A 17,847-nucleotide genomic window follows, 5' to 3' on the forward strand; every position below is an offset into this window, starting at 1 on the left:
TTAAATGCCTCTAATCAAATATGGCATGTCACCGACGTGTCTGAAAGTAACGACTGTGTTCAAATGAATCTGTGTTCACCGACGTCATCGTGCACACAGGTGGCTTTGCTTTCGGTTGCCCTTTTCACGTCAAAGAAACTGACTGAAAATATAACGAAAAAAATACCTGTTTAAGCCTTGGTTCACATTAACTATTCGGTCACATCGGTGTTGTTTGCTTTCAAGTGCAAGGGGGCGGATGTTTAAAATTTGCCTTTCAGTGTTTCTTGCGTGCACATTTTGGCTCGTGTATATCTACAGACCACTCAAGTCAAGCAATTTCCAGATGCCGAACAATATCTCGCTAATGTCGCTTAGCAGATTGCTACTCGTCTGTGTACATCCCATGACTGTTCTGCGTATAAAACCTTACGGGAACACACTTGAAACCTGTACGAATACGGCCTGTTTTTTTTTCTTCCCAGCTCCGTGTTCCCTTAGTCGTGGAAGAACATCAACGTCCTTTAAAGCAGCACACAAACTTACGAGAATGGTAACCCAAGGACAATTTGCACCCAAATTGGTACTGTTGTTGCTATTGTATTGTGAAAGCAGTGATGTCAGTCAGAGCCGTGGTGTTTGCTTCTGGTAAAAAAAAAATGTTTTACACAATACAAAAATGTTAGGCTATTTTTAAACATGCAATCCATTTCAATGGTAGCGGAACACCTCCTCAGCTTGCCCGGATTCACAATGTTACGCAGAGGCTTTTGCTGAATGCAATTTCTAATTTGCCATAGCTTATCTGCATCGGATTGAGTTTTTTATTTATTGATTATAGTTATGCATTTTTATTGTGTGCTCAAATGGAAATTATAATAGCTCGAAAATCAACATGTACGCATGGATAATGATGTGTTTATAAATTGCGTGACGTATTTGCAAACCATATTTTGGATGCAAATTCTGCGTGAGGAAGTATACGTGCGCTAAATTCCAAATAGAGATTTCGAGTTTGTTGTTTGTGCGTTGGAATAAAACCACCTCTCAGATGAAGGGGGCAATTCCAGATGTCACACTTCAAGAAACCACCTCTGCGCTGTGCAGTGTGAATTACTTATCACGTAAACAGAACATGCCAATTCGTTACTCGCCGAGCACTCCGGTGTGTTGGAGAGCAAAGCCACAACATTCACAATCACCAGTGGTTGTTGGGAGAGCATTCAATGTCGAGGGGAGGGTGATGCCAACCCCTACCCCGTAGAGGAGGGTTCAAGCACGCCAAGAACTCTGGGGCGACAGAGGTGACCAACCCCCACCCTTATGCAAATCTACCCCCACCTCCACCATCATCCCATTCCCTCCGTCGCCTTCATCCGCAACATCACATCTTGTATGCGTGCAGAACACTTGACTCACGGTGCAAGGTACCTGTTGGTGAATTTATTCACAAGTACGTGTGCTAATTGTTTAAATTGGTAAGTTTACGTGTTACTTTGCCGATTCGTTCTTGCCGTTAATTAAGTGAATTGTTTCATCATTAAGGGATAGAACGCGTTACGGGTTGACGTCCCTGAATCGGGGAAGTGTTTAATTGTCCGTGGTCGAATGTACAGTTCTTCATCATCAGCATTGATCTATCCACTGCCGGACGAAGGCCTCCATAAGCTGCCACTGTCTCGTGATGTGATGTAATGAATATAATCGACGTAGCACCTTCAAAACAGATGATATATTTGCTCCGTCTGTTCGATGGATATTGGATGACAATACACATTGGTAAATAGTGGTGGTAAGGATGATAGTGGTGGTGAGGAAAGTAGTAATGCTCATTCGAAACAGAATAACCAAATTATACATTTGTCATATGTTTGGTTCTTTCGGTAAAGTCACGTAAAAGGGAAATAATAAAATAATATAAATATAAAACAATAACAATTCTCACGACGTATTTTATTGTTTTATATTTATATTATTGTATTATTTCCCTTCTACGTGACTTTACCGAAAGAACCAAGAATATGAATCCCTGCAGTCACGAAAGCTTCAAATCAAAATATAAATTTGTCATTAAACCCGCCACAGCAAATTAGTAATGTTTGTCACGTAAACAAAACATGCCAATTAGTCACTAGTTCAGGACACCGGTGTGTTAGAGAGTAAGTCCACAACATTTACAATTCGAGTACGACGTTTCGCTGTCTATTATAACCAGCATTATCAGGCGACAGCCAGACTTCTTTCTAGTCGGCTGTGTCGGGTGGTGTTGAGTTTAACAACATATTTTGTTATTTACACGATCTAACCCAAAAAACCTCTCATGAATATATTGGTCGCGAAAGCCTGCTACGTGTGAAACAGAATTATATAGGCCAACCCACTTTGGGAGTACAGGGTTTCGGAAAGATGTCTCTTCCTCAGGTGGCACACAACATTTACTATTAATCAGATTCTAGAAAAGAGCAATGCATGTGAATGACCATTGTACATAGCCTTTGTAGATGTCGATAAGAGCAAAACAAAATGCAGTTATTCCAGCTTTCGCACACCGAGGCCTAAATAAAACCTGTTTTGACATAAATCAATTTACAAAGTGGAACATCCAGACTCAGATTAAACGAAGAGAGAGAAAAGTACATGTCAGAAAAGTTGCAAGCTCTTACTACAGTTTTTCAAAGTGGCAGATATTTCATTAAGCTTGTATTGGGGAAACAAAGATAGAAATATTAATGGTTTAAATAATAACTGTCAAATTTGCTGATGACACGTGAGATTGAACTACAGGAATTGTTTAAAGAACTTGAAAAAAATGCATTCACAATAGCATGAGGTTTGTGATTTTGAGAAGTTGGTTAACGATTAACTTCGAGATTCGATAAGTCACCAGCCTCTCCCTGTTACGGATATATTTATCTTTCCACCGATAAACGGAAAAAAATTCCGACGACTGTTAACCTTATGACGTGCGAGTATGCAATACATGATAGCTTTGAAAGAGTCGTTGCTACACACAGGAATTAAGTCCAGAGCTTGAAAACAGAACATCGAGCCGTGTTGCTTATGTAACGATACAATGTAATTGTACTCTTGGAACATATATCCATTCAAATTCGAACGTAAATTATAGAGCAGAAATCATGTTGAACTCAAAATATACAGTCCCGCAGTAAACTTAACATTTTTGCAAAAGCAACATCTTTCTGAACCTAGCAGCAGATAAGTCTTGACCTGCGCTTACGTTTTAACAAAGTATTCTCGGTGCAGCTCTGCAAAGAATTTAGATTTTTTTTTTTAAACAACCGCACTTTCAAAATAACACGATGGATCCGCAAACCAGGACCAGCGCTGAGGACCCTGTCCGGACTTCAACCGACGCCCTCGTCGGTGCCATGGCAGGAGGACAACAGCAGCGGCCAAGGGAGGAAGAGACCTACTTGAGGGACGCCGAGGAGGGATCCAACCTGACGGGCCCTACGGCCAAGGGCGGCCAAACAGAGGCAGCGGCGGCCGCGCCACTACCGCCACCGTACACCGAGATTGACCTGTCGGCGATACAGAGTCAGCCCGGGGGTCCGCCGCCTTCCTACGTCGTCTACCCACCGCCGCCGCACTCCGCGTGCCCCGCTTACCCCATAGGTGAGTTGGGTATTTGGGTTGTTTGCCGCGTGCGGCGTGAGGCCACGCGGGGCCGGCTCGCTCGAAGGCGGTTGTCGTCGCCGGTTCGCCCAAGCCGAGAAGCGAAAACAAACTTGAGAGGTTAAGCGAGGCATCGTGTTAAGCGAGGCATCGTGTTAAGCGAGACAGACACCGTGTAAAGTGAGACACCGTGTAAAGTGAGACATTGTGTAAAGTGAGACATTGTGTAAAGTGAGACATCGTGTAAAGTGAGACAGACATCGTGTAAAGTGAGACATTGTGTAAAGTGAGACATTGTGTAAAGTGAGACATTGTGTAAAGTGAGACACCGTGTAAAGTGAGACATTGTGTAAAGTGAGACATTGTGTAAAGTGAGACATTGTGTAAAGTGAGACATCGTGTAAAGTGAGACATTGTGTAAAGTGAGACATTGTGTAAAGTGAGACATTGTGTAAAGTGAGACATCGTGTAAAGTGAGACATTGTGTAAAGTGAGACATTGTGTAAAGTGAGACATCGTGTAAAGTGAGACATTGTGTAAAGTGAGACATTGTGTAAAGTGAGACATTGTGTAAAGTGAGACATCGTGTAAAGTGAGACATCGTGTAAAGTGAGACAGACACCGTGTAAAGTGAGACATTGTGTAAAGTGAGACATTGTGTAAAGTGAGACATCGTGTAAAGTGAGACATTGTGTAAAGTGAGACATTGTGTAAAGTGAGACATTGTGTAAAGTGAGACATCGTGTAAAGTGAGACATTGTGTAAAGTGAGACACCGTGTAAAGTGAGACATTGTGTAAAGTGAGACATTGTGTAAAGTGAGACATCGTGTAAAGTGAGACATTGTGTAAAGTGAGACATTGTGTAAAGTGAGACATTGTGTAAAGTGAGACATCGTGTAAAGTGAGACATCGTGTAAAGTGAGACAGACACCGTGTAAAGTGAGACATTGTGTAAAGTGAGACATTGTGTAAAGTGAGACATTGTGTAAAGTGAGACATTGTGTAAAGTGAGACACCGTGTAAAGTGAGACAGACACCGTGTAAAGTGAGACATTGTGTAAAGTGAGACATTGTGTAAAGTGAGACATTGTGTAAAGTGAGACATTGTGTAAAGTGAGACAGACATCGTGTAAAGTGAGACATCGTGTAAAGTCGATGTGTTTATTTATGATGATCACTTTTTCTTCTTCCTTACCGAAGAAAGGCCTGAAGGAAGCATCGTGGTTATATCTGATCACACTTTTGGTGTTTTTCAGCAAAGGCTTTTGTGGCCAAGATATTGAATTGTTTCACTTTTTACGTGGAGTTTCGGCATTTCTTATTGTGTTTCGCGAACTTCTTCGCGGCTACTGATGCAGAATCAATTGTGTGCGTTGCCAGAGGGTTGAATACACTATTGAAACACGCAAAGGAAGTTCATGGAACACTGTGTTGAAGTGCCACGATTATCACATCATGCAGAGAAAATAGTGCCCATGTCAGGTGTCTGTAGTATACTCTTATGATGGTAGTCCTTATGTACTTTTAATGGAGTTTACTATAATTGCTACTATAACTACATTCTGTCAAGTAATATGACATGACATGTTTAATTCCAATTATATCAAATTGAAAGTACATTTTAGCCTTAAATCATTCTTTGCTTCATAGTTGATGAAGTATCAGCGTTGAGTTGCAATGATTTTAACTAAATACATGTACAAATAACAACATGCACACTTATCAAGTAGGAAAAGCAATACGTTTTAACCGTTACAGTCGTGCAATTTCAAACTTTTTCAGTTAACAAATTTGAAATGACCGTTTTGTAACTCGCTAAAAAGTCCAATTGTTAAACCTTTATGAACATTACAACTACAAGTGCACGTGCTATTTCAATATTTGTAACACCGGAGCGATACATTAAAGCAGAATAAGAATTGTAAAGGGATAGTTGAGGCTCGTCTTTCCGCCTGAATATTTGCAACATTTGAGACATCTCCTAGGGCCGCTCGGTTTTGTTTTTGCTCAATGGACTGCGAAGGCGGCAATAAATACAGCCAAAGCGTCTTTCATTTGAATCATTTTTAACGTGTCATAAATTAGCTTTACTGAGCAGTGCATGGTTGCTTACAATTAGACTCCTCAATTACTGAAGTGGGGGGGGGGGGGGTTATTTTTATGGCTTATGCATGTCATACGTGTGTCGTGGCAATTACTGAACAATCAAAAATCGGTTACAAATGATGTCGATGAGGTGCATTATTATTGCATTAGCGCGACACGTTGAATGCGGCGGTGACAATTTATCAACAAGAGATGCATTGCTTAATTGTCTTAATGCCTATTTATTAAATGTGTTCCAGTCATTATTTCCTCCCGCCACCCCCCCCCCCTCCCGCAATGAAGAAACCAATAATGTATTAGTGCGGTATACATTAAGCATCTGCGTGCGTGTGCATAAACATGAACAATTGCCAGCAATTGCAGAAGCGTGGTCTTGTTCAGTCCATGGGCCAGAGCAGAAATGTGTACCGACCTAAGATAACAAAACTTCCGTTGTACACAATTGTTAAAGCAAACTATTTGGTCACCCGCTATTTTTAAATGGTTGTTGGACACGTAAAGACATTGGAACCACGAGAGAAATGCTACCTCAGGTCGTATAGACAAAGTGAAATATCGGGTCAGGGCTTAGGGGCTATGTGGCTTTAGGTTGGTTCTTTCACCTGTGGTTCCTTGTGTGGATTCCAAAGTGCTTTCGCTCTGGACCAGCTCTGGACCAGCCCTGGACCAGCCCTGGACAGAGTCGAAACCTATTCCCAATCTCCCAGTCCCCCAAAGCCGCATCTCCCACAGATCACAGCTTTGCTGATGACGAGTACCTAAACCAGGCTTGAGTTACACTCAGGACTGACTCCGACAATCGACCCTTTGCTGATCTTCCCAATCACCTCGATGTCCGTTGCAAACGGCTCAAAATGCTGCTGTATGTGCATTGTGACTGAATTCAGAAATTGTATTACTGTACTCCCATTCTGAAGTCATCGACTTAATGTGGGTCGATTCAGGTGTACAGTGATCCCTCGTTCATCGCGGTTAATGGGGACCGGAACCCCGTCGCGATAGGTGAAAATCCGCGAAGTAGGATTGGCCCCCTAGGAATTTCCGTATATGTGTGTGTGGGTACCAGAATGTTTAAAATATGTATATTTATACTTTATATATATATATTTTACTTAAATCTATTTAATTATAAAACCTTAATATTATACATTCACTCTCTCTCTCTCATACGATACGTATTATGGTGTTCTACACTCACCAATGACAGTAGTATCTTGAGACTTGACTCCAGTAATGACGACGACGACGATGACAATGACGATGACAATGACGACGATGACAGACCTGTGCAGTTCGATGAATGTGATGATGAATGATGATGATGGTGTTACTGCACAGGTATAATGAGGCCTTTAAATCAGTTCGAAAAATCCGCGATGCACTGAGGCCGCGAAACTTGAACCGCGAAGTGGCGAGGGATTACTGTAACTCGAACATACGATGTTAGCCACGACCCAGGCATTGAACTTTGGATGCCGGCTTGACAGTGCAGTGTGCTACCACTGCATGATTGTTCAACTTTATGACAATATTAGTGCAGTCTTATCGCAAGTAGAGTCCAAGATACAGTCGGCTCAAACCTTCAACCCGTAAATTCTCTTGTATGTACATTGTGTAAATGCCTTGATGTTAATGCGATTTTTTTTTATTACGAAGCCAGAAGTAGAGTGAGAAACTGCAGCCGTAATCGTTCGCGGACTTTATTTAAAATATATATTTTCAAAAAACGGTCAACCCAGTTCTCTGATTCCATGCGTACGTCCACAACTAAACAAATCTCAATGCTCCACCTCTGTCTCGACAATGGCAATTGCAGCAACATCAGGCATCGTCATACAACCTCAGGCATTGTCGAACAACTCTGCACACACACAACTTCTCACACACACCCCACACAAACCCAAGAGGCGACATTAACTTAAAATGCTGAAAACTAGGGGGCCACCACAATGGGCTTTGAGCTTCGCGGTGATCAACGAAGGTGGTCACATTCTCGTCTGAGTATTTATTTTACATTAAAGGCCTAAGGGCAACCCAACAACCCCCCCCCCACTCTGTCCAATAACCTTCTGATGGTCATTATGGTTTAGCTGAAACTTAATTTGTCAATAGTTGCTCATTCCTCGAGGGAAAGTCCAGTGTAGTAGTCCAGCATTCATGGAACGAAGATTGTAGCTACGGAATGTAGGGCATATTGAATATTGGTGCATCAACTAATTCATGTTTCTGTCATAGTGTATGTCGTGGGCTCACATCACCTCCTGCAGCCACTAGAGATGTCACCATTCACCACACCGCTTGACCTGCATGTTTCATCAATCGTGACCGTTAAACGTTGAATTCCAGTTATACGGACAGCCAAAGACCAGGTGTGAGACTAGCCCTGACAGTTTTACCACTTAATTCTAGATTTGAAGCTTTCGTGACTGCAAGCATTCATACTCTTAGTTCTTTCGGTAAAGTCACGTAGGTAAAAAATGAAATTAAAATTAATAAAAATAAAATACAATTATTTTTATTAATTTTAAATTAAAATTAATAAAAATAAAATAAAATGATTTTTATTAATTTTAATTTCATTTTTTACCTACGTGACTTTACCGAAAGAACTAAGAGTATAGTTTTACCACCGCTCAATGGTGACATGGGCTAATGAGTGCTGTCGTATTTCGCCTGCAGAAAGCAATCAGCTGGCGGTCGAGTTGCCTGTGCCCGGGATCTACGCGGCAGTGGTGCTCCGTGATGTCCCCGCGCAGGTGCGCTGCCCCAAGTGCCAGTTCTTCGGTTGGACCACGACGCACACCACCAACGGAGGCTTCTCCTGGCTCCTTGCTGCTTTGTTCTGCCTCTTCGGGTGAGTGTGGCCACCACCGGCGACAAAACGTGCAAATGCTTGTCCCAGTGGGATCCGATATAATAGGATGCCGGCGAGATTCGTTGTGTGTTTGCATGTAAACGGCATCTCAGGATGCTGTACAAAACAGTAGGACATGCGCAACATGGGGGGGAAATGTATTGTCTTTGTCTTTGATATGTGGTTTATATTATCTTAAAGGGAATTTGTGATGATAATTGGTTCTTTACCCTTCTATCTGGCAACAAAACTGACCCCTTTTTTACAAGGAGTCATGTTTGTATAGACCGCAATATCTGCAGTCATAATACAAACAAAAGAACATAACTCTGATAATGTGCACTGTCCTTAAAGTTGATTGATCCACACCCGAGACAGCTTTCCTTAGAGCCTAGTCTCATATGGGTTGGACCAGATGACGCCAAAAGGCGCACAACTCAAAGACAATGCACCATCAGAGTATGAGAGCTCGGGGCAAGCATCTACACTATGGGAACCTCATTTGCCAGTAAAAATATGATAATTGGTTCTTTACCCTTCTATCTGGCAACAAAACAACATATTTTTACTGGCAAATGAGGTTCCCATAGTGTAGATGCTTGCCCCGAGCTCTCATACTCTGATGGTGCATTGTCTTTGAGTTGTGCGCCTTTTGGCGTCATCTGGTCCAACCCATATGAGACTAGGCTCTAAGGAAAGCTGTCTCGGGTGTGGATCAATCAACTTTAAGGACAGTGCACATTATCAGAGTTATGTTCTTTTGTTTGTATTATGACTGCAGGTATTGCGGTCTATACAAACATGACTCCTTGTAAAAAAGGGGTCAGTTTTGTTGCCAGATAGAAGGGTAAAGAACCAATTATCATATTTTTACTGGCAAATGAGGTTCCCATAGTGTAGATGCTTGCCCCGAGCTCTCATACTCTGATGGTGCATTGTCTTTGAGTTGTGCGCCTTTTGGCGTCATCTGGTCCAACCCATATGAGACTAGGCTCTAAGGAAAGCTGTCTCGGGTGTGGATCAATCAACTTTAAGGACAGTGCACATTATCAGAGTTATGTTCTTTTGTTTGTATTATGACTGCAGGTATTGCGGTCTATACAAACATGACTCCTTGTAAAAAAGGGGTCAGTTTTGTTGCCAGATAGAAGGGTAAAGAACCAATTATCATATTTTTACTGGCAAATGAGGTTCCCATAGTGTAGATGCTTGCCCCGAGCTCTCATACTCTGATGGTGCATTGTCTTTGAGTTGTGCGCCTTTTGGCATCATCTGGTCCAACCCATATGAGACTAGGCTCTAAGGAAAGCTGTCTCGGGTGTGGATCAATCAACTTTAAGGACAGTGCACATTATCAGAGTTATGTTCTTTTGTTTGTATTATGACTGCAGGTATTGCGGTCTATACAAACATGACTCCTTGTAAAAAAGGGGTCAGTTTTGTTGCCAGATAGAAGGGTAAAGAACCAATTATCATATTTTTACTGGCAAATGAGGTTCCCATAGTGAGAATTTGTGATTTTAACACGTAGGCTTTCGCGACCAATATCGATAAGAGGTTTTTTTTAGGTTACGTGATCTAACCCCAAAAAAACTCTATTGTGGATAATTGGTGATCTTGAGCCTGGACTTGAACAGGAGCAGGGAGCCAAACAGCATATGGAGAGAGTTTCAGATTATTGGTGGTCGCAGAAAAGAGTACGTAACCTAGCCCTGAGTGATGGTTGAATGGAGCCTTGATTGCTATAGTAGAGAGTAGTAGAGATGAGTGGTGAGAAGTGGAAGTGGGAGGGTGAACACATGAAGGGTTCATAATACTAAATACAAGGTATGAATCAAAGTGCTCTTTGTATTTGTGTCATCCTTATGGGACATGAAGGTGCTGTTTTACAGATATATTCTGTACAGTATTAGCATCACAAAATAGATGGCTATATTGCTGTGCAATTTCCCAGCTTAGTAATTTGTGGGTAATCTTTCTCATTTGTATCATTGATGCCGGAACACATGGCCTCCTGTTTCAAATAACGTCATGGGATCTTAATTTTAGAACTTTCGTGACTGCAGGAATTATTATTTGGTTCTTTCGGTTAAGTCACGTTTAAAGATAAAATAATAAATTAAGTTAAATAATAGAATACTATTATTTAATTAAATTTATTCTATTATTTAATTTAATTTATTATTTTATCTTTAGACGTGACTTAACCGAAAGAACCAAATAATAACGTCATGGGATATTTAGCATACACAGTGAAGCAGATGGCGCGTATTCATTAGGGTGGATGCGGAGTTTGAACCTCCAACCTCGACAATAAAGGACAAATGCATTACCACTCAATCATGTTACCATCCATACAATAGTCAAAACTCAAAATGTATCCAAATAAGCACTGGAGCAACATACTTCTCTTAACCTTTGATTCGTGGGTCAAGTGCATGAAAGACAGCACTAACCAGCCTGAATAATTAACATGACATATATCTCAAACATGCGGGACTTTACCTAGACTGAATGTCTCTGGATATGACGAGAAAAATCCATCGTAACAGAGAAAGAGTTTTTGATTCGTAGTGGAAAAGTTGAACATTCTAATCGGAGTTCAAATAATTCTTCTAGAGTTGGTACAATAAGTACCACTCACTTTGTAGGAGGTCTATAGTAGCCATCCGTGTCCTGGCCATGGGAATGTGCCATTTCCAATACGAGCTGGGGCTGCTAAACAAAGACCAGAGCTGCTTTGACGCTCGTCATTTGAGCAGGGAGACATTAACTTTGGCTACATCATCGAAGCCAAGACTGCCAATTCACTCGATGTTGAGTCACTCAGCCCGGAAAATAAAATGCATCTCGCACAGACAGCAGTTGCACTTTCCATGGGGAATACTCAAAGGTTGCCCCTGCTCAGGCCAGACTCTAGAAGTCCCCTCTCTTGGTTTGCCATAATATTAAGAGTCTCGTTCTCCAGTAAGTAAGAATATTTGTTAATGCGCGCTCTTATGAGTCCCGTCCATCACGGCTGCTAATTGAAGATGGCTCTCTGAAACAGCAACACCGTTCTGAGTCTGTTCAAGAACAGGCTCAGACTCAGGGATGGATCCCGAACATGAGCTGGCAGCGTGTTCCAGCTCTTTGGGCCGGAGACCCCAAAGCTCCACTGGCCGTGTATCGCACGCGAGGTTCATGCGCGGCGGGTACAGCAGCAGGTCGCGGACAGCTGCGGATCGGAGTCCTAGTCGATTTGGGTCTGTCGAAGCTGGTGTGCGCTGTCTCCCCGACAGACCTGGTTTTCATCTGAGGACGGCTGCTTGCGTTGTGGCCGAAACGTCGTGAGAATTATTTTATTGTTTTATTTTTATTATTTTATTACTTCCCTTCTACGTGACTTTACCAAAAGAACCAAGAAGATGGTGTGCACTGATCGGCGAGATAGATGGGACGGAGCAGATTGATGGAGACCCTTGAAAATGAGTATGCGTAATTTATACACAATCCTGTAATTAATAGTCAGCCAGGAGTGGCGTTGAGTTTTGTGTAATTTCGGTTTACTTTTCCTCTCCATTCCACAGGTTTTATTTCTGCTGCTGCCTCATTCCGCTGCTGTTCCCCACCTTCAAAGACACGCAGCACCACTGCTCCAATTGCAAGGCCTACATTGGAACTTACCGCCGCATGTAACGCCCCGTCGTCAGAACAATCCGGGTGCGTGCACAGACGAAATGAATCCTATTGATATTGTACGTCACGAGATCCATACATTTTCAATTTGGAATTCTTCGGCGGGCAGAAGTTCACCCTTTGTCAGAGAAGAGTCTCGGAAGATGATGTCGCACAACTACTTCTGAGGACGACTTCATCAATAAGCCTCTTCAACCCTGTTTTGGGACGCAACAAATCGATATTTTTTTAGTTTCTGAAATCTTTTCCGAATTGAGTTGAACGCCAAATGTATTATCGTGATGTTTATTTTAGTCTGAAAGGTGCACATTTGCGAGACAGCAAGAGAAACACATGGACGAAAGTGCATACAGTATAAGGGCTTAAGGACATGACTCGAATTAAGAGAAGCAAGTCATTTTTAGCAGGAAATGTCACGAGAAGGGATATTGGCTGATAATCAAGAATCATAATAAGAATAATGGTGCGTGTCCGAGGGAATGTCCAGCGAGGAGAAGTGATGAAATAAGCTCATGTACAGGGGCGACATCGATCACTACATCGCCAAGCCGAGAAGTGGTGGTGGTGGCTTGGGGAGTCATTCATGCAGCTGTGGATTGATCACGTCCGATGGTGATAATCTGATGCAAACTTAAGCCTCTCACATTTGAGTCCCTCTGTTTATGACACCGATACAACGATCTGGCTGACAGGCATTGGTGGTCAGAGGTCTCAACTCTCAATTTGAAGGTTGTCAATTAAAATGCTGTTGAGTGGGTCGACTCATTCCATAATCCCTCCGTGGCATAATGAAATGCGTGTCACTTCGTAGGAAGGAAACAGTGGTTATTCCGGAGATACTGGCTCCCATCATAGCAATATGGAATTAACTGGCACCAAACCCATGCTGTTTGAACTCGTTTGCACAATAGCCTGTTGACTTGGCTCATCGAAAAGCGCCGTTGGCATTGCAAGCCTGCCAGGAACTCCCTGAATTTGAAGACGGGGCTATGAACAGACACCACTGGCAGCAGCCGCATAGGTTGTGCTATTGCATCCCGTGCATTGTTCGTGTAACATGAACCTGATTTACAATTTAATTTCTTGAGATATAAGTGTGTAGACGCACTTATGAACAAGAGCTGTGTTCTGCAACAATTGGAAATGCTGCACTCATCGCGGGTTTTTTTTCATTTTGCGCTTTTGCTCACAACGACCTTCAACTTCAAATATCTTGCCACTTTGAAAACAAATATTGCTTCAATAATTGCCTCGGATAGCTTCGCTTTATGGGGGGGAGGGGGGGAGATTAAAAAACAACTCGATCATGATTGAGAACAATGCGTACTCAACCCCAGTATGCAATGTTTGGAGGAATATAAATCCCATGTCATTGTCATGTGATTGGCATGAAAATTGAGCCGATTTGGTGCAATGGTCCCTCGATCATCCAGCGCGTCAGCCGAAATTGGCCCAACGCTTTCTTGCGCCGTTGCTCGAGTTACGATTTTGTGATTATCGTTCGCTCGTTAGCCCCCTTGCCAGCTCACAAAACAAACATTTTATCAGGCCATCATTTGCGCTATGAAATCGCTTGATTAATCGCATCGGTTGTCTGGCGTGAAAAAAAAATACACTTTTTAAGAGAGCGTTTATCAATCATGGAACTTACGTTGGCATTGTGGGGAGGTAGCTGTGACTGCCTCTTGAATGCTCGCAGTTAACGCTCGTGCCTAAGAAAATCGAATTGTTCTTGATCTTCAATTAATCTTTATATATAATAGCCTACTTGTATATATGTGTGTAACGGGCAGGCCTCGCCAAACGCGGGGGTTACGTTCAGGGAAAATACTGTGTAGGGCAAAACCGCGTTCGACAATAGACCATTGGGGAACAATACGGTTGTGTTCCTGGGTCTGAAATAACCCTCTCCCTATTTGTTCAACTAATGTCTTGTGTGTGTGTGTGTCCACTCTTATTGTTCAATTTCACTTCAACTCAAAAATCGCGTCTCCATTCCTCTTCCCGCACCGCGCGCGCCACTCACCCCCAACGCTGTCACTCCCAACATTTACGATTTCACCATCTCGACGTCCATATGACTGACGTCCTAAACGAGTGGGCGGGTAGATGCGTGCGGTAATGTGTGAACATTGGCATTGTGCGTTGTTAAAGGATCACACACAAACTAAACACGCGCACGTGGTAGATACATCGTTCTCACAGTCGATTCGTTCCCACCTCCCAACGGACGCGGCCCATTCTCGGCACAACTTTGACGACGACTAGATGAGAATCTTAGCAGCGCCAAACCGCGTAGAGCCAACACATCACCCCTGTGTTCCAGAAAACAGACCTCACAAGGTACGCCGTGTATGGCCGAAGCAAGTGTTTGATAAAGCTGCGTTGGGCAAGGTTTTCACGTATTTACAAAAAATAGAATTTTTAAATACGAAGCACTTCCATCAGCCTGGTCCGTGTCCCAGCAGCATTTGTCACCAATCAAACATCTCATCGTGTCAGAATGAGACCAGCTGCCATGTGTGAAGCCTTCACTTTGTGAACTGACAAAAAAAACCTCCATTGTTGCGCTTTCATAATCACGTGGCCTCATATCCTGGTTGACCAATTTTACCCATTCATAAATGTTGGCAGTAATTTCAACAATGTTTACGTAATGTTGGAAACCGACACGGTTGAAATGTTTCATAAATTACGAGTGAAAGTTATTGTGCAGCTTATGACGTGTTAACACGGTGGAAAATGTGTTGCAAGTGCACAAAAATAAAACGGCATTTTATCTTTAATTATTCATGCAATTGTTCGAGCCCTGAATTATTGTCTGTCCGGTGCATATTATACACCAACGTCTTCTCAATCAGTCATGCAAACAGATATGTGCAACTAATAGTGAAACGTTAATGCACAATGCAACAAATTAACAAAACAATGTTGGGGCAGCAATACCATATGTTCCATTTGGACCATACAGATGGAAATCTGTATTGAACGATAAATGCAAAAAAAACCCTATAGATTTCCTAGGACTCGGAGCTATTCGTTTGGCGCTGCCACAGCCAGTGAACAGTGAGCGGGGGGCATGGTGGGTACGTTGATCGGAGGCGACTACACCACGACCATTGTCAACAGAGGGATGGCTGAAGCACGACTTGCCGACGCGGGAACCCATTTCCCTCCTTGTCATGGACAGAGCAGCACGATGATGGCAAGACACCTCACGGGGGGGGAGGGGTGGAAAAAGACCAGGTTGGCTCGGCCAAGAGAAGGTTGAATGCCAGTGAGTTTTTACTCGAGTATTGAAACGCTTTATGAAATCCAACCAAAAAGACTGGTTCGCTGTCCGATGGACAGTGCAAATGTGAATCAGTTTGTGGTGAGAGTCACATAGCAGAGGGGACCCTGGAGACGGATGATGCCATGGCATTCCGTTGGGATCAGGGCCTGGGGTATAACGCTCCATATCCCCTTGATTGCCAAGGTCACCATGGAAGTCCAGTTTACCATTGGCACCCAAAACAACATGAGGCATTTTTTTCCGAATTCAGTAAAAAAAAACAATCTTTCAAGAGCCGCAATGCTTGTGAATACGAGATGGTGATCCCTAATAATTAATGTCACGAAACAGTCCTTTAATGAGCAGCATGCGGCTTCGGAGCCGAGGTTCCAACTCCTGCCCATGGTAAAATGAACTTACATGGTGAACTGGCCCTGAATGTTCAGGGGTCGGCCACCAAAATAACAAGAGACATTTTTTTTGAATGTCAAGAGCCACACTGCAAGTCTTTAAAGAGCCGCAGGTTGTCCACTGGCAGGCCCTTAGGTGCATGACAAAGTCAAGGAATGCAAGTAATGCTGATCACCCAAACTGGTATAGGTGGTTCCGATACTCGGGCCTATTGACCCCCGTGGGCTGGACATGCTCAGACAGAGGTTTGGGTGGCAAGGGGATCTCCAGATGCTGGGCTTGATGACCTGGTTAGTTGTGAGCGTGAGGCTTATCCAGCGAGATCTGCATGATCGAAAACTGTTGGGTTTCTTGCAGAGGCCTCTTTATGTGTTTATCAACAATTCCTGCCAAAGCCTAATATTTGTTAAGGGAGCCAATAGGCTCTTGCTGTCTTTTAACTTATCCAGCCATCTGCCAATTTGAAGACACCATTTGCCACAACGACTGCAAAAAAAACACAACTCAACAAAATTAATACTAATGTAGGACTCGTACAAGGGTTGTCTTTCTCTCCTCTTTATTTTCCTCTTAGAGTCCACCTTCGCCGCGCTACCGCTCCGCATCTCGGCGCGGCCTCGCTCCGCTCCCCGTCTCTCTGCTGCGCCATTGCTCCACGTCTCTCCGTGCCCTCACTCTGCTCCGCGTCGCCCCGCGTCTCTCTACCTCACTATCGCTACGCTTGTCGTCTCTACGGTTTCTCCTACTCTGCATCCTTCCGATGCATGGCTACCCTGGTTGCTCACTGCATTCTCGCTACCACTGTCTCTCCGTGCTTTACTCTACTAACACTGTCTCTCTACGCTTTACTATCACTTGCTCTGCGACTCCCCGGGCACCGTTGCTGCAGCTCCATCCACGACGCCGACTCGTACAGGACCCCCTTCTCTCCGTTGCGCTCTGGCTTATATCCCCACACCAATTAATCTCCCTAATTATCTCTACCCCCCTGCTTATCACTCACACCCCCCCCCCCTCCCGTGTCACGTGGCCTTGTTTTCGCCGCCGGAGCGACGCCAGCTAATGCCCAATTACCTTTCCAGCCAATCACTGGCCTGTGTCCTCCCGGCTACCCTGACACCTGTTTCAACCCTTAACGACCCACTTCGCCTGAAGCCACAACAACAACCATTACCTCACATCACCCCACTGTACTGTGCTTGCTTACATAGCAACAGACGCAGGGGATGCGTGGCACGCTATACTCAAGCCCTACACTAAACAGGCAAGCTTAACAATACAACACACAGAACACAATGTAATCTGAAAAAAATTACCGTGCTGCGTACTGGCGTTGATAGACCTTGCCCAGCGTTGGTTGTGTAAAGGAGTTGCAGCAACCGGGCGAGCCTTGAACTTCGTCTTCATTACCTCTTGTCCTCATGGCGTATCAGAACATCAAAGAATCCCTCCGTTCAGCCGCACCAAACTCCTTTCTTACCCCTCCTTTTATCCCCCCCCCCTGCCCTATCGTTTCCCGAACCTTCCAGGACTCTCCACCCAATCCCAATTAATTTCCCAAAGCGGTTTCGCAACCGACCACTCATAACCATTTTAGTTTTCCCTGACGAACAATCAGATTTGAATGTCCCTCCGCCTTCAAATCCGATTGGGTGCCCATTGTCAGCTCCCTCCCTCAACCCCACTGCGATAGCTCCTCTGCCAGTGAGAGTCTGGCGTGCTTTTCAAACTCACGAGGAGTCCGTCTTCTTTCTTTCGTATATGGCTGATGTAGACGCAGAGCAACGAACGACAAAGTTACATTTAGGTGGTGTCAGGGGCAGCGAGGAGTGATATCCCCGTGATGTCTCCCCTTCCTATTTGTGGATCGGGATTTCATCATTGTTGTACGGTCTGTTCTGGATTAGC

General features: G+C 43.7%; 1 protein-coding gene across 1 annotated transcript; it reads left to right on the plus strand.

Moving 5' to 3' along the window:
* Positions 1-1,231: 1,231 nt before the first annotated feature.
* Positions 1,232-15,045, plus strand: LOC144730868 (lipopolysaccharide-induced tumor necrosis factor-alpha factor homolog). Its single transcript, XM_078611665.1, has 4 exons — positions 1,232-1,432; positions 3,317-3,615; positions 8,402-8,576; positions 12,146-15,045. Exons 2-4 carry the CDS (start codon positions 3,369-3,371, stop codon positions 12,252-12,254), a joined length of 531 nt encoding a protein of 176 aa, XP_078467791.1. The 5' UTR covers positions 1,232-1,432; positions 3,317-3,368; the 3' UTR covers positions 12,255-15,045.
* Positions 15,046-17,847: the final 2,802 nt, after the last annotated feature.

This window comes from Lampetra planeri, chromosome 2 (genome assembly GCF_965212315.1).
Source record: "Lampetra planeri chromosome 2, kcLamPlan1.2.h2, whole genome shotgun sequence".
NCBI classification, from domain to species: Eukaryota; Metazoa; Chordata; class Hyperoartia; order Petromyzontiformes; family Petromyzontidae; genus Lampetra; species Lampetra planeri.